At 43.4% G+C, this 20,624-nt stretch overlaps 1 protein-coding gene across 1 annotated transcript in view; it reads left to right on the forward strand.

Annotated features, from left to right (window-relative positions):
- The window catches only part of LOC126282443 (uncharacterized), a 148,317-nt gene that overhangs the window by 23,483 nt on the left and 104,210 nt on the right, over positions 1-20,624 (forward strand). Inside the window, exon 2 of the mRNA XM_049982098.1 lies at positions 5,041-5,289. Coding sequence (XP_049838055.1) covers positions 5,041-5,289 — 249 coding nt within the window. The remainder of the gene's footprint in view (positions 1-5,040; positions 5,290-20,624) is intronic.

Here is a 20,624-nt window from a genome sequence, read left to right on the forward strand (position 1 = left end):
CTCTACGATTTTTACCTTCCACACTGAATTGGTGATCGCTTGATGCCTCAGAACATGTCCTACCAACCGATCCGTTCTTCTGATCAGGTTGTGCCACAAATTCCTCTTCTCCCCAATTCTCTTCAATACCTCCTTATTAGTTAGATGATCTACCCGTCTAATTTTCGGCATTCCTCTGTAGCACCATATTTCGAAAGATTCTATTCTCTTCTTGTCTAAACTATTTATCGTCCACGTTTCACATCCATACATGGCTACACTCCATACAAATACTTTTAGAAAGGATTTCCTGACACTTAAATCAATACCCGACGTTAACATATTTCTCTTAATCAGAAGTCAGTGGCTTATGAAAATGCACATCCTCGGCACACACAAAAAAAAGTGTAATGTCTCCACTTATGTTGTTCCAAAAAGAAAAACCGAAATAATGCTCAGTATTTTGTATTTATTAATATTTTCATAAAAAGCATGAAAGGGAAAGGCAAAATAAAGTTTCAGATTGTAAGGCGTACACGAGAACTTTGTATATAAATTAGAGACCTTTATTATTTTACAGTTGATGATTTACACGTGCTTTGGTGATATTCCTTGTAAGAACAGGAGACGCAATACTTTTCCCGGTATCAAGCACGCGTTATAAACGTCTCGTTTTTACAATTACATGTTTGTTTTAAAGTTTGCGTTGAACAATAAACTTTATCTACATTCATAAAACGTTTTGACTCTTCGCACGGTCTGACAGCAAGCCACGAGTAACGGATCATATCGCCAAATATTGGCGAGGATAGCTGGTTATAACAGTATTTTGATGCAGTCTTCTCAGGATGTGAAGGTTTTTTCTCTCTCGATGACATAAGACCAGTTCTGTAGCTTTATTTATAAAATTCTTTACCTGTTTATCTCATGGTTGCAATAACGGTGTGGATTTGAGGGGGGGGGGGGATAACTTTAATTATGCACGGTGGCAATCCTTTTTCACCTCGAAAAATCTCTTCGTATAGTTATGTAATTATTTGTTTTTCCTCTTCACGAGTCAATGAATGGAAGAAATTTGTTCTCTCGACTTACGGGCTTCTTCGCATCAGTCAAAATATTTTTGTATAAGTTTCTCAGATTTTGGCGAAGTAATGACGACATCACTATATTTTCCCGCGTACTCATATAGTGTTGTTCGAATTCTCGGTCTAAAAGAGCCAGTAATCTCTAATTGGCATACATAGACTATTGGCAATAATTTTCGGAAAAGGGTTTAGCAAACTGCACAGTATAGGAGTGGATTACTGTATTCATATTTCGGTTTATTTGCAGTGTAAGTAACGTAAACATTGAAAAAGCGAAAAAATTAAAAAATGTTTCCCATAAGGACTCAACTTCACGACCTTCGGATTATCGTTATGTAATCCTTCCGCTGCGCCAACTGCTGCCTGGCAAGTATCTAACATACACTGAAGATCCAAAGAAACTGGAATACGTGCCTAATATCGTGTAGGGCACCGGCGGGCACGCAGAAGTGCTGCAACACGATGCGATATGGACTCGACTATGTCTGAAGTAGTGCTGGACGGAACTGACACCATGAATCCTGCAGGGCTGTCCATAAATCCGTGAGAGTGCGAGAGGATGGAGATCTCAACAGCACGTTGGAAGGCATCCCAGGTATGCTCAATAATGTTCATGTCTGGGAAGTCTGGTGGCCAGCGGAAGTGTTTAAACTCAGAAGAGTGCTCCTGGAGTCACTCTGCAGCAGCTCTGGACGTGTGGGGTGTCACACTGTCCTGCTTGAATTGCGCAAGTCCGTCGGAATGCACAATGGACATTTTAGGATGCAGGCGATCAGACAGGATGCTTACGTACGTGTCACCTGCCAGAGTCGTATCTAGACGTATCAGGGGACCCTTGCCACTCCAACTGCACACGCCCCATACCATTACAGAGCTCCACTAGCTTGATCAGTCCCCTGCTGACATGCAGGGTCCATGAATTCATGAGGTTGTCTCCAGCTTGAAACGAGACTCGCCCGACCAGGCAACATGTTTCCAGTCATCAACAGTCGAATGTCGGTGTTGACGGGCCCAGGCGAGGCGTAAAGCTTTGTGTCGTGCAGTCATCAAGGGTACACGAGCGGGCCTTCGACTCCAAAAGCCCATATCGATGATGTTTCGTTGCATGGTTTGTACGCTCACATTTATTAATGGCCCAGCGTTTAACACGGCAGCAATTTGCGGGAGGGTTGCTCTTCTGTTACGCTGAACGATTCTCTTCAGCCGTCGTTGGTCCCGTTATTATAGGATCTTTTTCCGGCCGCTGTGATGGCAGAGATTTGATGTTTTACCGGATTCCTGATATTCCCTTTGCAGCCGTGAAATGGTCGTACGGGGAAATCTCTACTTCATCGCTACCTCAGAGATTCTGTGTCATATCGCTCGTGTGCCGACTACAACACCACGTTCAAACTCACAAATCTTGATAACCTGCCACTATAGCAGCAGTAACCGATCTAACAACTGCGCCAGACATTGGTTGCCTTATATAGACGTTGCCGACTGCAGCGGCGTATCTGCCTCTTTACATACTCTGTATTTGAATAGGCATACCTATACAAGTTTCTTTGGCGTTTCTGTCTAAATTTAATTTTTGGAAACGCTGGAGCTCCCACTATCTTCACTTTCATTTCTGATCAAGCGCTGCACATACCATAAATTTGGACGAAATCAGTGATGACGAGCAGGCGCAATTCCCTTGTAACCCACTGCAATGGTAATGTTATGTTGCTCTCACGACTTCACACGATGGCGCCGCACGAATCTCCCACACTGCACCACCATTTTCACTGCTTGCCCAAGTTTCCTGGCGGCTAGCTTAAGCCGTCGGCACACGGACCGCGCTGCCGAACTTCAACGTTAATCGTACCGAGTTCAACGTGCTGCTGAACGCTCAGGAACGATGCGACTCGTGCATACGGTACGTGGAGCCCTAACGTGGTATACGCGATCGCGACGCACTCCAGCAGCAGCTGTGGGATGTTTCTATTCGTAAATCACACTGTTCACTCAATTCCTACCTTAGCTATATTAAAACCCACGTTTCCTCCATTGTCTATATCCTAGTCACGTTGTTCTGTATGTAATAGACACAAAAACTTCAATCTCGATGTACATATTTTAAGACAAAAAGGAAAGTACCATGTCCAATCAATAAGAACACAGGCTTATAAAAGTTCCATTACAAAAAGTGCGATACAAATTTGCAATAGTTCTCCACATTAAGATAAACGTTAATTTATCTTCTCCACATTTTGGTAAAAACCTAAGGTCATTCTTACTTGACCACTGTTCCTACCCAATAGTAGAATCTGTAAAAGACGTGAACTACGAAGCTCAAAAGAAAAAGAACAAAATATCTTTACAAGTAGCGCAGGCTGTCCTGTAGTTTAAGCCTGTTTATAAAGAGATAAGGACAGTTGGTATTAGCCTCGACAACCAAAATGTAGTTTAAGCCGATCGAACAAAGTGACTCCTAAAAGAAAAAATGAGAACTTATCTTTACGTAACATCAGATATGTAGTATATACTTACATTAAACTAATAATAAAGCATCAGAACGTATTAAATACTCGAATGTTAGGAAAAAAATATTTGAACTACACGAGACTGGAACCACAGTTTAATCGTCTACTGGTCGTGGATCAGTGACGGTAATCACTAACCTAAATTGATACAAATTCAGCTGCGTTCAATTCTAACGTCTTACTACAACATGCTAAATGTTTTAATCACACAGTTAACAACGGGTTGTTTAGCGATTCTCAGTTTGCTGGTGCTCAGAAACGGTATATAGACGTATAGGCTTAAACTGAATGCCAATATGGCGCCTCGCAGTTCTGTGCTGGAGGGAGATGGCTTGCGTGTGACGTAGGTAGCGTTGTGCCATCTGATTGGTCAACGCTCAGGCGCACGCTGAGAATACCTGACTTGTTTAGATGTTGCTCTGCACGTCCGGAAAGACTCCCTAACGTGCTGTTCCACCGAGGCCCACGAGAGAGACAGGCCGCGGCGCGTCCGTCACGAAGGCAGTCCTGAACTCGCTCGCTCGCTCACCTCAGCAGACAAAATGCGTTTCTATACGTGTTAACTCGCAGCTTGGCGTGTAAGTACTAACGAGAATTGCCTCTTCCACTGGAATCTTCTATCATGAAGTCTTACTGATTAACAGTACTACAGCAAAATTTATGATCCATACTCGATATAAATGGTATTATAACTGCGTGTTTATAGCATTCAGTCTCTTCTGCTTAACAGTACTCCTTACGTGCTGCAAGTGATGCCTTATGCAACTGATAATCATTTTAGCATGATTTGTTTTATTGTACGCCAGTACAGCCGTAACAAATTGTAAGTAGGTTCATGAACGTCCCATCACTATAGGACTAATAACAGTAAGATTCCATAATAGCAGATTCCAGTAGAAGATTCAGTTTTCGTTTGTACGGACACGCCTAGCTACGAGTTAACAGGTGTAGAAACGTAATTTTGCCGGCCGAGGTGGCCGAGCGGTTCTAGGCGCTACAGTTTGGAACCGCGCGACCGCTACTGTCGCAGGTTTGAATCCTGCCTCGGGTATGGATGTGTGTAATGTCCTTAGGTTAGTTAGGTTTAAGCAGTTCTAAGTTCTAGGGGACTGATGATCTCAGATGTTAAGTCCCATAGTGCTCAGAGCCATTTGAACCATTTCTGAAACGTAATTTGTCTGCTGATTTGAGCGAGCGAGAGCAGGACTACCTTCGTGACGTACGCGCCGCGGCCTGTCTTTCTCGTAGGCCCCGTGTTCCGCGCTATGACGTTAGAAACTGGGCACGCTCAACGCTCAACGTTCGGATGCTCGGTCCGTGTGCCAACGGCTTTACCGTGCGCATCTCCCGGTCCAGGAATTGAGAGCACTCGCAGACGCTCATCGTAGCAGCGCACTGTGTGCTATTTGAAATGAGTTTTGAGTCCCGTACGAGTTTTGAGTCCCGTACGTGTGCTGTGGCCCCCGCAGGCAAGTCGCTGCTGTTCCCGATGGACCCGCTGGACCTGGTGCGCGCGCTGCAGTACTTCCCGCTGGCCGTGTCGGTGGTGCAGCCGCGGCCCAAGGCGCCGCTGCCGCGCGTGCTGGGGGTCTGCACCGTCACCATGCCCGACCAGATGGTGGACGCCGTGCGCCGCGCCAGGGTCTGCTGCGCGCACCAGCAGGAGGCCGTCCTCAAGGAAGACTTTCAGCTCGTGCAGCTGACCGGCCAGCCGGCGGGTGAGCGCGCCCTGTCCAGCAAGGAGAGGTCCCCAGCGGTGGGATCCACGTTTTGAAACCATCTATACAGTTATGTACGTCAAAATCACAGGTATCATACACTGCAGCCATTCACCACGGTGGGCCCTCATTTGCTACTAAATTGATGAAAAAAATAATTTTGCACGATGCTCAATAGCGCTACTGGTTCTGTAGTGTGATAGAGGGAGTAATGGCTAGAGAAATAAAAAATTACATTTAAACCAATTGATAGAATGAAAATAATGATCAAAGACATTTCGATAAAGATATAAAAATAAAAAATATTTTAAGTGTCTGATGAGATTCGCACTGACTAGCTGCAGACGAGCCCCTACCCTATCGCTTACACCACACAAACAGTCTAAGCAATAAAACTTTATGACCACTATTGAGCGTCACACAAATTTCCGAAATTTTTTCATGAGTTACTTGCAAACGAGGGCCCACCAGGGTGAATGACTTCAGGGTGTGATTCCTGGGATCATATTTGGTTTCATGAAGTTGACCCCACCGCTGGGTACCTCTTCCTGTCACTTAGTGTATATACACACTGAGGTGACAAAAGTTATGGAATACCTCCTACTCGATGTGGCATAGACTCGAAAAAATGTTTCAAGTGGCTCTGAACACTATGGGACTTAACGTCTGAGGGCATCTGTCCCCTAGAACTTAGAACTACTTAAACCTAACTAACCTAAGGACATCACACACATCCATGCCCGACGCAGGATTCGAACCTGCGACCGTAGCGGTCGCGCGGTTCCAGACTGTAGCGCCTAGAACCGCTCGGCCATCCCGGCCGGCCAAGTTGTAGTAAGTCCCATGCAGAAATACTGAACCATGCTGCCTCTATAGCTGCCCATAATTGCGAAAGTGTTGCCAGTGCAGTTCTTGTGCATGAACGGACCTCTCGAATATCTCCCATAAACATATGATTGAATTCAGGTCGGGCGATCTCGGTGGCCAAATAATTCTCTAGCTTCAAGCCAGTTGCAAACAATTGTGGCTTGGCGACATGACGCATTGTCATCAATAAAAATTTCATCGTTGTTTGGGAACATGAAGTCCGCGAATGGCTGCAAATGGTTCAAAATGGTTCCAATGACTCTAAACACTATGGGACTTAAAATCTGAGGTCATCAGTCCCCTAGACTTATAACTACTTAAACCTAACTAACCTAGGGACAACAGTCACATCCATGCACGAGGCAGGAATTCAAACCTGCGACTGTAGCAGCAGTGCGGTTCCAGACTGAAGCGCCTAGAACTGCTCGGCCACAGAGGTCGGCTTTAATGGTCTCCAAGTAGCTAAACATGACGATTTCCATTTAATGATCGGTTCAGTTGGTCCTGAGCACCCAGTCCTTTCCATGTAAACACAGCCCACACCACTATGGCGCCACCAACAGCTTGCACAGTGCCTTGTTGACAACTTGGGTCCATGGCTTCCTGGGATCTGCGCCACACTCGAACTCCAACATCAGATCTTACCAACTGAAATCGGGACACATCTGCCCAGGCCACGGTTTTCCAGTCGCCTAGGGTCCAACGGATATAGTTACGATTCCAGGAGAGACACTGCAACCGATGTCGTATTGTCAGTGAAGGCACTCGTGTCGGTCGTCTGCTGCCATTAACGGCAAATTTCGCGCAATGCCCCAGCGAATAAGTTCGTCGCACGTTGCACGCTGATTTCTGCAGTTATTTCACCCAGTGTTGCTTGTCAGTTAGCACTGACAACTCTACGTAAACGCTGTTGCTTTCGGTCGCTAAGTGAAGACCATGGACCGCTGCGTTCTCCGTGGTGAGAAGAAATGCGTGAAACGTGGTATTCTCGGCACATTCTTGACACAGTGGGTCTCGGAATATTGAATTCCCTAACGATTTCCGAAATGGAATGTCACATGCGTCGAAAAGCAACTACCGTTCCTTGTTCAAAGTCTGTTAATTGCTGTCATGCGGCCATAATCATGTCGAACACCTTTCCACGTGAAACACCTGAGTACAAATAGCAGCTCTGCCAATGCGCTGTCCTTTCATACCTCGTGTACACGGTGCTGACGCAATCTGTTTATGTGCAAATCGCTGTTCCATGACTTAATATGTAATTAAATTTGTAGGTGTTTCTGGGGTATCTACATCTACATATTCACTCCGCAAGATACCATATGGCTCTTGGCGGGGAGTACCTCGTGCCACTATTACTCATTTCCTTTCGTGTTTCACTCGCAAATAGAGCGAGGGAAAAACGACTATCTGTATGCCTCTGTACGAGGTCTAATATCTATTTTCTTATCTTCTTGATCCTTACGCAAAATGCACATTGGTGAGAATAGGATCGTTTTTATATCAACTTAAAATGGTGGTTCTCTAAATTTTCCGACAGTGTTCCACGAAAAGAACGTCACCTTCCCTTCAGGGATTCCCATTTGGGTTCACGCAGCATCTCCGTAATACCCGCCCGTTGATCGAAGCTGCAGCAAATAGACGTAGCAGCCTACCTTTTAACTGCTTCCATGTGTTTCTTTAATCCGACCTGATGGGGATCTCTAACACTCGAGCAGTATTCAAAAATGGGTTGCAGTAGTGTTCTATGCGCAGTCTCCTTTATAGATGAACCCTAAAATTCTCCCAATAAACCAGAGTCAACCATTGCCATTTTCTACTACTGACTATGCATGTTTTTTCCAATTCGCATTGCTTTGCAACATTAGGGCTAGATACTTAACCCACGTGTCTGTGTCAGACAGCGCGCTACTAACTCTGTCTTCCAAAATTATGGCATTGCTTTCAGATTTGTCTCCTTTAACTTATATGGTCCTATGTTAAGAGCAGGCCGCGATTCATCGGAATAACCTGAAATTTTATCTTAAGTCTTCTTGTATCCTCCTACAATGACTCAACGACGACGTCTTGCTGTGCACAACAGCGTCATCAGCAAACAACGGAAGATTGCTACTCAACCCGTCTGTCAGACCATTTAGACATACAGAGAATGAGAACTCCCTTATCAGACTTCACTGAGGCACTCCCACCGTCAAGGAAAATTCTCTCTATTACTTTAAGAATGCTTGAGGCCACTTACATAGGTGGGAACCTATTCCATACGCTCGTTCCTTTATTAACAGTCTGCAGTGTGGCATGATGTCAAAAGCTCTCTGGAAAACTAGGCATACGGAATCTGCCTGCCGCCCTTCATCCATGGTTCACAGGATGTATAGTGAGAAAAGGGCAAGTTGAGTTTAGCATGAGTACTGCTGATTTGTGGATGTAAGGACTTCCGTCTCAAGGACATTTACACCTTACCAACTGAAATCGGGACTCACTTGAGACGGCCATGGTTTTCCAGTCGTCTGAGGTTCAAACGATATGGACACGAGCCCATGAGAGGCGCTGCAGGCGATTTTGCAGATCCGTTCTTTTACCCGTCTTATACACAGGAATCACTGGTATTTTTTCCAGTTTTGGTGTTCGCATTTCAGTACACAGATCTACTACCTTTGTCGTACCAACGGCTCAAACCCACTGGGCACTGAGTTGAACTGACATTTAGGGGTACGACATTCCATTCTGCTTCAACTCTATGGCACTGTTCATCAATCATAGTGGCAGGCATTTGATGCGGTGGCATTCCAACTGGTATCCATGTCCATATGTTTTGAGTGGGTGAGGGATATGAAGTAAGTGCTGGCAAGGGCAACAATCAAACATCCTCTGTATCGATTAGGTTAGGACAGCACAAGTAACATGTGACATCGCTTTATCTCACTGGAAGAGAACGTTACAGATACATCGAAGATGGAGCAGACCCACGACCCGTACGCTTCATAAATGTAACACCAACTGTCCAAATAACTAGCTACGTGAATCAGAGGCACCTCATACCATCACACCAGGATCTGGGGTCGTATAATGATGGCGGACGCAATTTGGCAACATGTCTTTCTCCGTATCCACAAATGGATTTGTTCATAGTGGTTCTGCAGGCGAAACCCAGACTCGTCTGAAAAGTCGAAGTGGTACCACTAATGCTATCGCTGGACGCACGACTGCCAGCAAGCGTCTCTCTGCTGCCACGGGGAGGAAAATAGGAACAATAGTCGCTGCCCCGACAGTCCGTGGCGCTCCAGACGTCATCTACCTTGCCACGTAGATATTTGTCTTACTGCAAACAACCTCATCTTCTGACTCAAGGAGCGTGACGTGACTGTACGATTCTTCTTGACCGAGTGAACAGTACATGACAGAAGTCACGGAATACCTACTAATATTGCGTTGGACCTCCTTTTCCACGCGATAGTGCAGTAACTGGACGTGGCATGGACTCAATAAGTCGTTGGAAGTCCCCTGCATAAATACTGAGCCATACTGACTATAACCGTCCATAATTGCGAAAGTGTTGTTGGTGTAGTATTTTCTGCACGAACTGACCTCTCGATTGTGTCCCATAAATGTTTGACAGGTTTCATGTTGGGCGATATGGGTGGCTAAACTATTTGCTCGAACTGTCCAGAATGTTCTTCAAACCAATCGCAAACAACTGTGACACGGTGACATGACGCATTGTCATCCACAAAAATTCCATCGTTGTCTGGGAACACGACGTTCACAAATGGCTGCAAGTGGTCTCCAAGTACCCCATTATACAAAGGACCCAGTCCATTCCATGTAAACACGGGCCACACCATTATGGTGCCACCGCCACCTTGCACAGTGCCTTTTTGATAAATTGGGCCCATGGCTTTCTGGGGTTTGCGCCACACTTGAACCGTACCATCTGCTCTTACCAACTGAAATCGGGACTCATTTGACCAGGCCACGGTTTTCCAGTCGTCTGGGGTCCAAGTAATACGGACACGAGCCAAGGAGAGGCGCTGCACGCAATATCGTGCTGTTAGCAAAGGCACTTAACGTCAGCCGTCTGTTACCACAGCCCTTTGACGCCAGATTTCACCACGCTGGCCTAGTGTATACGTTTGTCTACGTCCCACATTGACGTCTACGGTCATTTCACGCAGTGTTGCTTGTCTGTTAGTACTGACAAATCTACACTCTTCCCTCAGTCGTTAAGTGAAGACCGTCAGCCAATGCATTGTCCACGGTGAGGTAATGCCTGAAGTGTGGTATTCTTACTACACTCTTGACACTGTGGTTCTCGAAATATTGACAATTATGGGACCCCGACCGCCGTGAACAGCAGTACTGCGGAACCCCGGACTGCAGACTCCATAAATATGATGCAGTCGCAGTCGAATATCCTCGAATACTGGTGGGTATTTCTCCTTACACGACACTAACGATTAACATTAAAATGCAATTTCTGAATGAGAAACTCGCCGCGTAATGTTTTGTTTGGATGGTCGATTCATTTGGCAGAAGGGACCAAACAGCGATGTTATCGTTCCCATCTGATTAGGGAAGGGTGGGGAATGAAATCGGCCGTGCCCTTTCAAAGAAACCAGCCCGGCATTTGCCTGAAGCGATTTAGGGGTATCATGGGAAACCTGAATCAGAATGGCCGGACACGGGTTGAATCGTCATCCTCCCGAATGCGAGTCCAGTGTGTTAACCACTGCACCATCTCGCTCGGTGCATAATGTTTTCTTATGCACTTAATGTAGACAGCGTTAGTCATGCCAACTTCGTGCGCTAAAATCCTAAACGTTTGCATATCCAGTAGTACTTTTCCTGTCATTTTAACGTTTGTTGCATGCCGCCTTCAAGGCGTTGCAATTTTAAGGCCAGAAGTGTACATACGTACTTTAAAAGCCACCTTATGATGCGTGGTGGAGGATACTGTTGTTACCACTCTCACTTCTCCTCTTTCCTGCCCAGCTGTGAACGATGCTCGGGAAGAACGATTGCTGGGAAGCCTCCGTGTGTACACTAATCTCACATATTTTATCCTCACGATCTTTCCGCAAGATATACTTAAGGGAAAAAAAATATATTGATCGTCTATTCAAGTATTATAAATTTTTGGAATTCTAACAGTAAATCGTACTGCGAGGCTCCACGCCTCTTTTGTAGTTCCTTGCTCCGAGTGGGATGAACATCTCCGTGACGCTTTCGTGCATACTAAACGAACCTGTGACGAAATGTTCCGCTCTTCTTTGGATATTCTCTATTCCCTCTATTAGTCCTGTCTGTCAAGATCCCACACTGCCACAGTCTTCGAGTAACAACAACCTCTTTTTTGGGTGGCATACATGTCCTGAGGAATTTGGAAATGAATCTCAGTCAGCCATTTGCCTTTTTCACGATTAGATTTATGTACTCGTTCCATTTGAAATCATTCTGTTCGCGTATTGCTAGGTATTTTATGGATGTGACTGCTTCCAGTGACTTTACTGCAATTGTATAATCATGAAGTAATGAGTTTTTCCACTTAAATACGCGCAGTAAGTCCACTCTGTTATGCCAACTACCAAAACCGGCACCAAATGCCGATCCTCTCCAGGTCTTCCTGTATTTTCGTTACAATTTCCTAGTGTTGCAACTTTTCTTGATGCAAGAGCATCATCCGAGAACGTTCTCGTGGACCTTCCAATGTTACCCACTACATCATGTTGTATATATTGTGACCAGCAATGGGCTTGTTACAGTCCCACGGAATACGCCCACTGTAACTTCTATGTCTGAAGGTTTTTCTCCGTTAAGAATGACACGTCGTGCTCCGTTTGGTAGGAACTCTTCTACCTAATCGCGCAGTTGACCTGATATAGCACAGCTCGTATTTTGTTCATTAAGCATCAGCAAGAAACTGTATCGAACGACTTCTGGAAGTCAAGGAACACAGCATCAACATTGAGAATGCAGACAGTATTTTGTCAGGGGAGGAGGGCGGTCCGATTTGTTGAAAGATGACATTAAAAATGCTCATGTTCTTCTTTATTCTGAAATCTCATTTATTTATTTTTTTAATTTTGTGTGTGTAGTTTGCTTTTGGGTGGCCTTTATTGAAGTAGTATTTGGTCTTTAAAAGTAAGAAAATCTTTTCTTAAAAAAGCATAACATATATTCTCAACAAATGGGAAACTCCGAGATGCACAATTAAATATTTCTTTTAAGCTTCCTGGAAGATTAAAACTGTGTGCCATAGCTCCCAAACTACACAGAGGTTCTCGTACGAAACTTGCAAGACTAGCACTTCTGGAAGAAAGGGTATTGCGGAATATTGGCTTAGCCACAGCCTGGGGGAAAATTTTCCACTCTGTTGCGGAGTGTGCGCTGATATGGAACTTCCTGACAGATTAAAATTGTCTGCGGGGCCGAGTCTCAAACATGGGACGGTTGCCTTTTCCAGATGAGTGTTCTGCTGACTGAACAACCCAAGATGATACATTTAATTCTATTTCTGCCAAAACCACAATTTCAAATAGCATTTCATTCCTTTAAAAAGGCACCTAATACTTAAAAGGCCAGTTACTGTTCTGATGAAAATAAAGGTTAATATATGAAACCTTCCTATACTGTGCTAGAAAGTCTTATAAAATTTTATTATTTCTTAAGGTATATGCATAGAGAACATGTGTTTGAAGAAACCAGTATAATATACTCGACAATGTTATTTACACAATTTGCAGAGAACACTTGGCATGGTAATCTCATAGGAGATTCTATAATTTGTAGTATTCAATTTTTCCAGTAATTACAAGATTTATAGAATTCATGTTTCTTCAATATAAAATGCCTAGACAAACAGTGATAAACAGTTTGCATGAGTAGTTTCCAAAATCAAATTACCCTGAATACAACTGCTGTGTCGAATATCTCCCTGTGACAGTAAGACAGGATCTGGTGCCTTGTCCCATACAGCATAGGTTCACCGGTGCATGTCCTCATAGATTAAATCCAGCAGGCCAGTGTCCAGCTGGAATCCGATGGACTGTCCAAAGAGCATCAAGTCCAAAATGAGCTTTTGCTGTGTGTGAGTTAACGAGCATTTCGCTCTCATTTAAGTATATGGTTGAAAGACTCAGCCTACAGGAACTGTGAAACGAACCCTATCGTCCACGACTGTGCGCCACAAAGGGCGCAGATTCACCACGAGATAGGGAAACTCACAGGAGTCTTTTGTCTATTGATGCCTTAATTCTGTAGTGTGCGAGTGAGACAAACGAGCACCTACGTCATAGGGAAACCCCGTAGAAGCCGTTTGTAGCCAGAGAGACGTAGCAGTGTTTAATATGGCGGACCTAAGATCGTCCATAAAGGGAAACATTTATGAAAACTATTTAATTCTGTAGTTATGCAGGAAATGAAGCCACAGTAATTTTAATCTACCATCCTTCATAAAATATCATTGTAATCCTAATAAAACTTGAATACTGCATGTCTATAATAGTCTAGGATTTACTGTTAAAGTGAAATTCACAAGTTTTTGTAACAAAGACCTGAATGCTAAAATCAGAACGCTTTAGTCGTTCTTAATGACCGAAATTTCATACAGAAGCGCATAATTAAAATGACAAATGGTGTAAATATCAACATGACTTCATTTGTTTAAAAGATAAAGTAAATTTAAATTATCAATATTTTCAGTTAAGTATCAGATCATCATTTGCTCCACACAAAACACATTGAACAATGACAGTAAGACACTTTATTGAATCATTAGGTAATAGAATATTTGTTGTAAAGCTAGTGCGTAGTAGTTACTTTTGTTCTTTATTTATGTATCAGAAAGCACATTGGGGCAAGGCTACTGGCCATGATATTCAAAGTAAGGAAGGAAATTGTATTGGTTTCATGGAAAAGAATTTAACGTTTATTATGTATTGTCACTTTATTTAGAACCTGAAAGTGGTCAAGCTTTGATTATTTAAATAGGTTAAAATGTAAAATTATGTAGAATAAGCTGTGACCAATCAGATGGACTGCTTCAGGAAACGGAACTGCCCTAGTCAGTTGAGCAAGGATATTCGGCACCTAGGAAACGCAGCTGGCGGCCGGCAGAAGGACAGAGCTAGTGCAGACATGAAAACAGACAGTTCCGCTAGAGACACCAAAGGGTAGTTCAGACTGAGACGCGAAAGCGGACAGTCGGTTTTTAGGCAGCGAGGAAGTGAAACGTCTAAGAAAATTTCGCGTTGTGTGGTATCGAGGGACTAAGTCTCTGAGCAGCCGCGCATCTGGTGTGAACTCGAACATTTTTTGTAGTTAACAAGGTAATTCGTGATGAGATTGTGAATGATCGAACTGTGTCAAATATGACCACTTTCGCTATTAGTTTATTTTCCGCATAAACATTATTCTAACCAATTCACAACTGTGTGGCCTACATCATTTATGGGTCGTTAATTTAGATCCCGATATTATTATTACTGTTATTATATGTTATATTAACTTTGTGTTTTGCAAACTTGCCATCAGCCAGACTATTTAACCAAAGGGTCACATGTCTCTAATTTAGGGCGAGTAATGCAACATATGTGATTTAACCCGTGGACGAGTTGAGGCAAGACATTTTGACAAAGAGGAACCGCATGTGAGCTCAGACATCTTTGGGATGTTAGTTCACATGTGGCAGGGGAGCTGCCCATTCAGCAGCCATGACAGAGTAGATAACTGTGTTGTCCTCATAATGCCCCTGGGCACACAGCCGGTGGGCCATTTGTTGATGCCCAACTGGAAGGTGACTGCACTTATCACAGGCCGAGCAGTCCACAGAATGAGCAGATGTCTGCTTCTGGCAAGGCCTCTACTGCAGTCAGGACTTGAGGGTGTTTGAGTTGCACGAACTATGTTGGAACACAGAGGAGGGAGGAAGTTGGAAGGGAGGATGTTACTGATATGCCTGGTTTACATCACAAAAAAGTTCACTTGATGCTGAGGGGAGAACAGAATGATTGGCATACTTAAGTCTCTCGTGAGATGCTGAGATGCTGGGGATTCAGAGATCCCATGAGAGGCGCGGCTCGTAATTATAGGTCTGAGGTGAAGCTGCCCCAAAATGTATATTAAAATAAATTTCTGAACAACGTGTTATAGGTGTACATCATACAGATATACATCATCAGGACATATTTCACATATTTCCCACTTGGATTTAAATAATGCCGGCCAACGTTTTTGGAGCTGTTGTTATGTGATATTAAGCGATGTTTATCGAACAAGTAGTAGCCAGTCTTAAGGTTGAAATGCCATTTAGCCCCATGTAGCAGAGAGTTTTGGGGGCGTGGCTTCTATTGAGTATAGCTCTTATAACTGGCCCGTAGGCTTTGGTCGTTCAGCCTAAGTGTGTTTTACCAACTTCCACACAGTTTATTTTATTTTATTTATTAGATTACGATTTCCCCAGGGGGGGGGGGGGGGGGAAGGGGGGGCAAGCGGGCTGGCAGCAGCACAATACGCCACTCTGCAGCCTACAGAAGAGTTAAAAAAAAAGAATTAGGTGATATGAGAGCAATAACAGCAGGCGATAAAATGGGGACTGTTAAAAACTGAGACATGAAGAAAAAGATGCGAAGAAAATATAAAAACAAATGGTCGGTTATGCTGATTAAAACACATAGTAAATCGATAGCCACAATGAAAAAAACACGGCAACAGTCTGGTTTCTGTTCGCATGAGATAAAAAACACAACTAGCGACAATATGGTGGCTGTTTGCAACACTGACAGGGGACGCACAAGACTATAGAGGCGACACAGTGGCAGAAAGGGGGAGGGGGCGAGGGAGGACACGGTCTGATGAGGGGGAAATAGGTGTGGTGGAGGAGAGGAAAAGAAAAAAGGGGGAGCCAATGGAGCGAGGGGAAATGGATAAAGGGGGGCGGGCGGACACAAGGAGTGGGAAAGGCAGTAGAGGGTAGAGCAAAAGGACTCGGGGGAGAGAAGGGAGTCAGAGAGAATGTAGACAGGGAAAAACAGGATGGAAGGAGGGGGAGAGGAAGCCTGGGAAAAGGACAGAGGAAGGGAAGGGGAGGTGAGGATCAGAGTTGATAGGAAGGATAAATGAAGGCAGAGAGGGCATCATCCGGGAGGGGGAATCGAGGGAAGCCACCTTGGGAAAGGAAATGCAGGGTGTAGAGGTGGAGAGTAGGGGGGACCCAACAGTGAAAGTGTGGCAGAGGGCGGGGGTTGGAGAGGAGAGGAGCAACCAGGGGATGTGGGGGATCACATGGTTTACATGATCCGCTGCTTATATCATAACAGAATGAACACAAAAAAAAAAAGATTCAAATGGCTCTGAGCACTATGGGACTTAACTCCTAAGTTCATCAGTCCCATAGAACTTAGAACTACTTAAACCTAACTAACCTAAGGACATCACACACATCCATGCTCGAGGCAGGATTTGAACCTGTGACTATAGCAGTCGCACAGTTCCAGATTGTAGCGCCTAGAACCGCTCGGCCAACCCAACCGGCAGGATGAACAGAGTTGCTGAAACTTCATTATCAAATCCCTGTCTCTGTATATCTCTGTTATGCTTTTATGCGTCATTAATTGGCGTTCAGTATTATCATTTCGAAACTGTTTTTCTAACTCGTTTTTGTTCTTCCATTTGCTATCCTAGTCACTGTTAAAATAAGTTTGAAAAGTATCTCACCAGAGTGCACTAGAATTTGGCCACATAAGTGTCACCACCAACATGAGTTTCGCGAACGAGTAGTAGGACAAAGTGCGCGAAATATTTTCCTTGCGTCTTTGCGACTTTTGACGTTTGGCTCAGTGGCGGGGATGTGACGCCTTTGTCCAGGTAACGCCAATGGCGAGCTGGCTTTCCCTATCATGCCGCCAACAGTTCGGTCGGTAAATCTCCCCTGTTGCCACGCCGTGGGTGAACAGTACGACGTGGTGTCGCGCATCAGAGGTACCTACGTTCATTAGGTCTCGTTGTAAACTGATACATTCTAGCGTTGAAGTGTTCTACAGTTGTCAGGTATTGTGAACAAGTGTTTCGTGCTGGCGGTGCATTAATAGTAAGAGCACAGTACATCTAAAAACACAAGATTCACTATAAAAGTGGCCGTTCAGGAACACGTTCACTGACTGTGAAAGTAAAGTTCTGCTGCAAAATATTACTCTGAATTCGGCAATACTGGACATTGTGCCATACCACTCTTGTGACGGGTAAAGCTACAATGATGAAGTGGATAAAAGAGGATATTTGGTTCTAGGTTTAAAGCAATGTTCCACTGGATGAAGTTGAACGTAGTGCTTATAAGGTGAAGTTAATGGAACTTGAAATGCTGTACAAGCCAAACACCCCACAGTACCAGTCGACAAACTTTCTGATGCTAAAGGACATAGTTTAATCAGCCTTCATCCGTATCACACTAATTTAAATCCGACTGAGAATATGATCAGTGAAGTTACAGTGCTGAAAGAAGAAGCCATTGGAAATGTTACACCACAGGACAGATGTCGAGTTGTCAGCCATACCAAGAAGATAGTTCGGAAAAGATGGATTCACTAAGGATTATGACAAGTTTGGAGTAATACATAACTTTTCTTGTCACCATGTTTTTTCTTTTTTCTTGTCAAAACACAGCATAGTTTACAAAAATCCATCTCACTAACATTCTAATGCAGTTGAAATTGCGACAGAATCATAAGATAGTGTATTATTAAACTAGTAACTGAGGGCAAGTCAGGTCAACAGTTTATGAAACAGCTCATTCTCAGCATTTAAAAAAAAAAAAAAAAAAAAAAAAGTATCTTCTTCATTTATATAGTCACAAATCCCACAGCAGTTTTCGTTTCACCAGCTATCGATTGTCCTTAAAAATTACATTATTACATTGAAAGAAATTTGTAGTAGCTTGATTATCACAGTGGATATGGTACTTTCGCATATTAATCATATGGCAAAATACTCTGCTCTTCGTGTGCTATTATTTGCCAAAACCTTATTTTGATACTTCGAACGGTTTATGAGATACATGGGAGTTAGGCTGGCTGTTTCACTGACGCGTGCTTTCATGACTTAGTGGTTTACATACATGCCATTTTCTCGAGAGTGCAGACACATCCTTTCAAGTTTAAAGAATAATTCAGTATGTTTTCTACATTTCGGACGAAGCAACGTAGTAACCTGCACGAAACGCAAATCATAGCGGCTCTTATTTTTCACTGCAAACTTCAAGAATTTCTTGCAGTAGTTCACCTAATATTACAATAACTATGTGCCTTAACGAAATGCCATGAAGTTCATCATGAAGCTGGTGAATTAAACAATAAGATGTGCGAGAATCAAATGTTTTTAGCTGATAGTTTCTTTAAAATCATTTGAGAAATATTTTAGATCAGCCAGTTTGCGCGGCTTGCTGTTCACGCAGTTACCTGCTGACGCGTCCAGTGCACACTGGCAACTACGCTTCCCTCCATTTGTTCAGCACTGAACTGTCAAAAATCGCCACTAATTTTAAACACACTATAAGTGCGATATTTTTGTGATTGTGTTTCTTTAAGGCGCAATATTTTTGTGATAGTGTTTCTGTGTGTGCCTGAGTGAAGTGAGCTACACTACCTTCCGAGTAATTGCAGCGTATCACGACTTTAAAAACAGCACAGTATGAATTCAGTGTGCAATTTATTAGGTAAAAATTTGGAACATGCCGATAGGATAAAAGTAAAGAAAGTCAGGGTGCCCAGACCAGACTTGAAAATCAGTCAAGAACAAAAACAGTCTAACTCCAGGCAGGGGATACACGAAATTTTAACAGAACAATTTACAATGGGGCTGAGTGATTGCATCATTGTGAAGCGAAAAATTCATTTTTCTGTTTCACCTGTCTTGTGACAAACAGTAGTGATAGTGCTTGGACTTAGGATGGTATGACAGACTTAAAAAATGTTCATGCAAATGTGAAAAACACAATTTTAGTGAAAAACATTTAAATGGGTTTATTGAGTTCTCAATGCTAGGGTAAGTGGACATTATGTGCCAACTAGACAGTGCCTACCGCTTCATTCTCTTCAACCAACTCCAGCGAAGGAATATAGATGCAGTGAAAACTGTTGAATACGTATCATAGTTTGCAGTCTCTGTCCAGCATGTTCGGGCCTCGCTAAATGCTGAAGAGCACTGGGACAGGAAGAGCCAACTGCAAAATAAGGATATTTCACTGAATCAACATTGATATTGTGCACATAACGTCTGTAACTGCATCATGACTCAGATCAGTGATCGATTGAGTTTTATCGATCACTTGTCAATTGCACAACTGTTTGAACCATTATTGTTTTCTGAACATGAAATTGTTTACCCAGACAAAGAACTGAGTCTAGCTATCAGTTTGTTTAAATTACATTGTTCAGACTTACGACATGAACTGAATGTGCCATACAGCCGTAATGATTTAGTGGAAGTGTCAGTCGCTTTGACTTTGTACTTTTTTTTACGAAAACAATATGACAAAAGTGTTTCCTGAAAGTGATAAACTTCTGCAAATAATAGTAACCTTTCCAGTGGAACATGGAGCCAGAATTCTGTTTCTCTAGACTAAAGCGAATTAAAAGATTTATGTGCAATACTGTGAATGAGGGCAGACTTTGTGAACTTGTGATGTGTTTTCTCGAAAAAGAACTGTTTAATCAGCCAAATTTCAATGAAATAGTCATAGACCATTTTGCGGTGCAGAAGGGGAGACGAGCAGATTTCATCTACAAACAAATGAATTAAGATAAGCAAAAGTGCATTAATAGATGATAAAAATTTATTTGTTGTAACTATCAGTTTAGGTTACTAAATTAAGTGCATGGAAAAGGATAGTGATATGCTTAGTCAATGCCATTACATTTGCCAAAACGCATTCTCATTCACAGTACGTCTTCATGTGCTATATACCAGATTTGCTGACACTTTAGCACAAGAAACCTGTGGATATTACATGTTGTAGAGCGGTAACAACACTCTTAAGATGTCGAATATATATTTATTTAAAAACATAAGAAAGCGAATACAACATAGCTGTACAATCGTAGAGGGCACAGACAACTTAGACAAAAATAAATCAAAGACGCTGGAGTTCAAAGGTATGGTGCTTTATGCCAGACGCGCCACAAAGCACCCCCCACCCCAACAGTACTGAGCATGGCGAAGGGAACATATAATCTTTGTGCCAGCGCGGCGGTTGAAAGCAGCGTCCAATGCGAGAGGTGGGTGGATTGGAAACAGCATTGACAGTCATGTGCATCGGACTGCTGCGTAGGTGCCAGAACGTCACTCGATGTCGTGTCAGCAGGTGGGGCAATGATGACAGCAGGCAGATCGGAAGCATTAGTATGCCTGACCTTACAACGTTCAGGTGGGATATGTTTGGTGCAGATTCTATGACAAATGCCATTGCTGATGGCCGATAT

This window comes from Schistocerca gregaria, chromosome 7 (assembly GCF_023897955.1).
Source record: "Schistocerca gregaria isolate iqSchGreg1 chromosome 7, iqSchGreg1.2, whole genome shotgun sequence".
Lineage (NCBI taxonomy): Eukaryota > Metazoa > Arthropoda > Insecta > Orthoptera > Acrididae > Schistocerca > Schistocerca gregaria.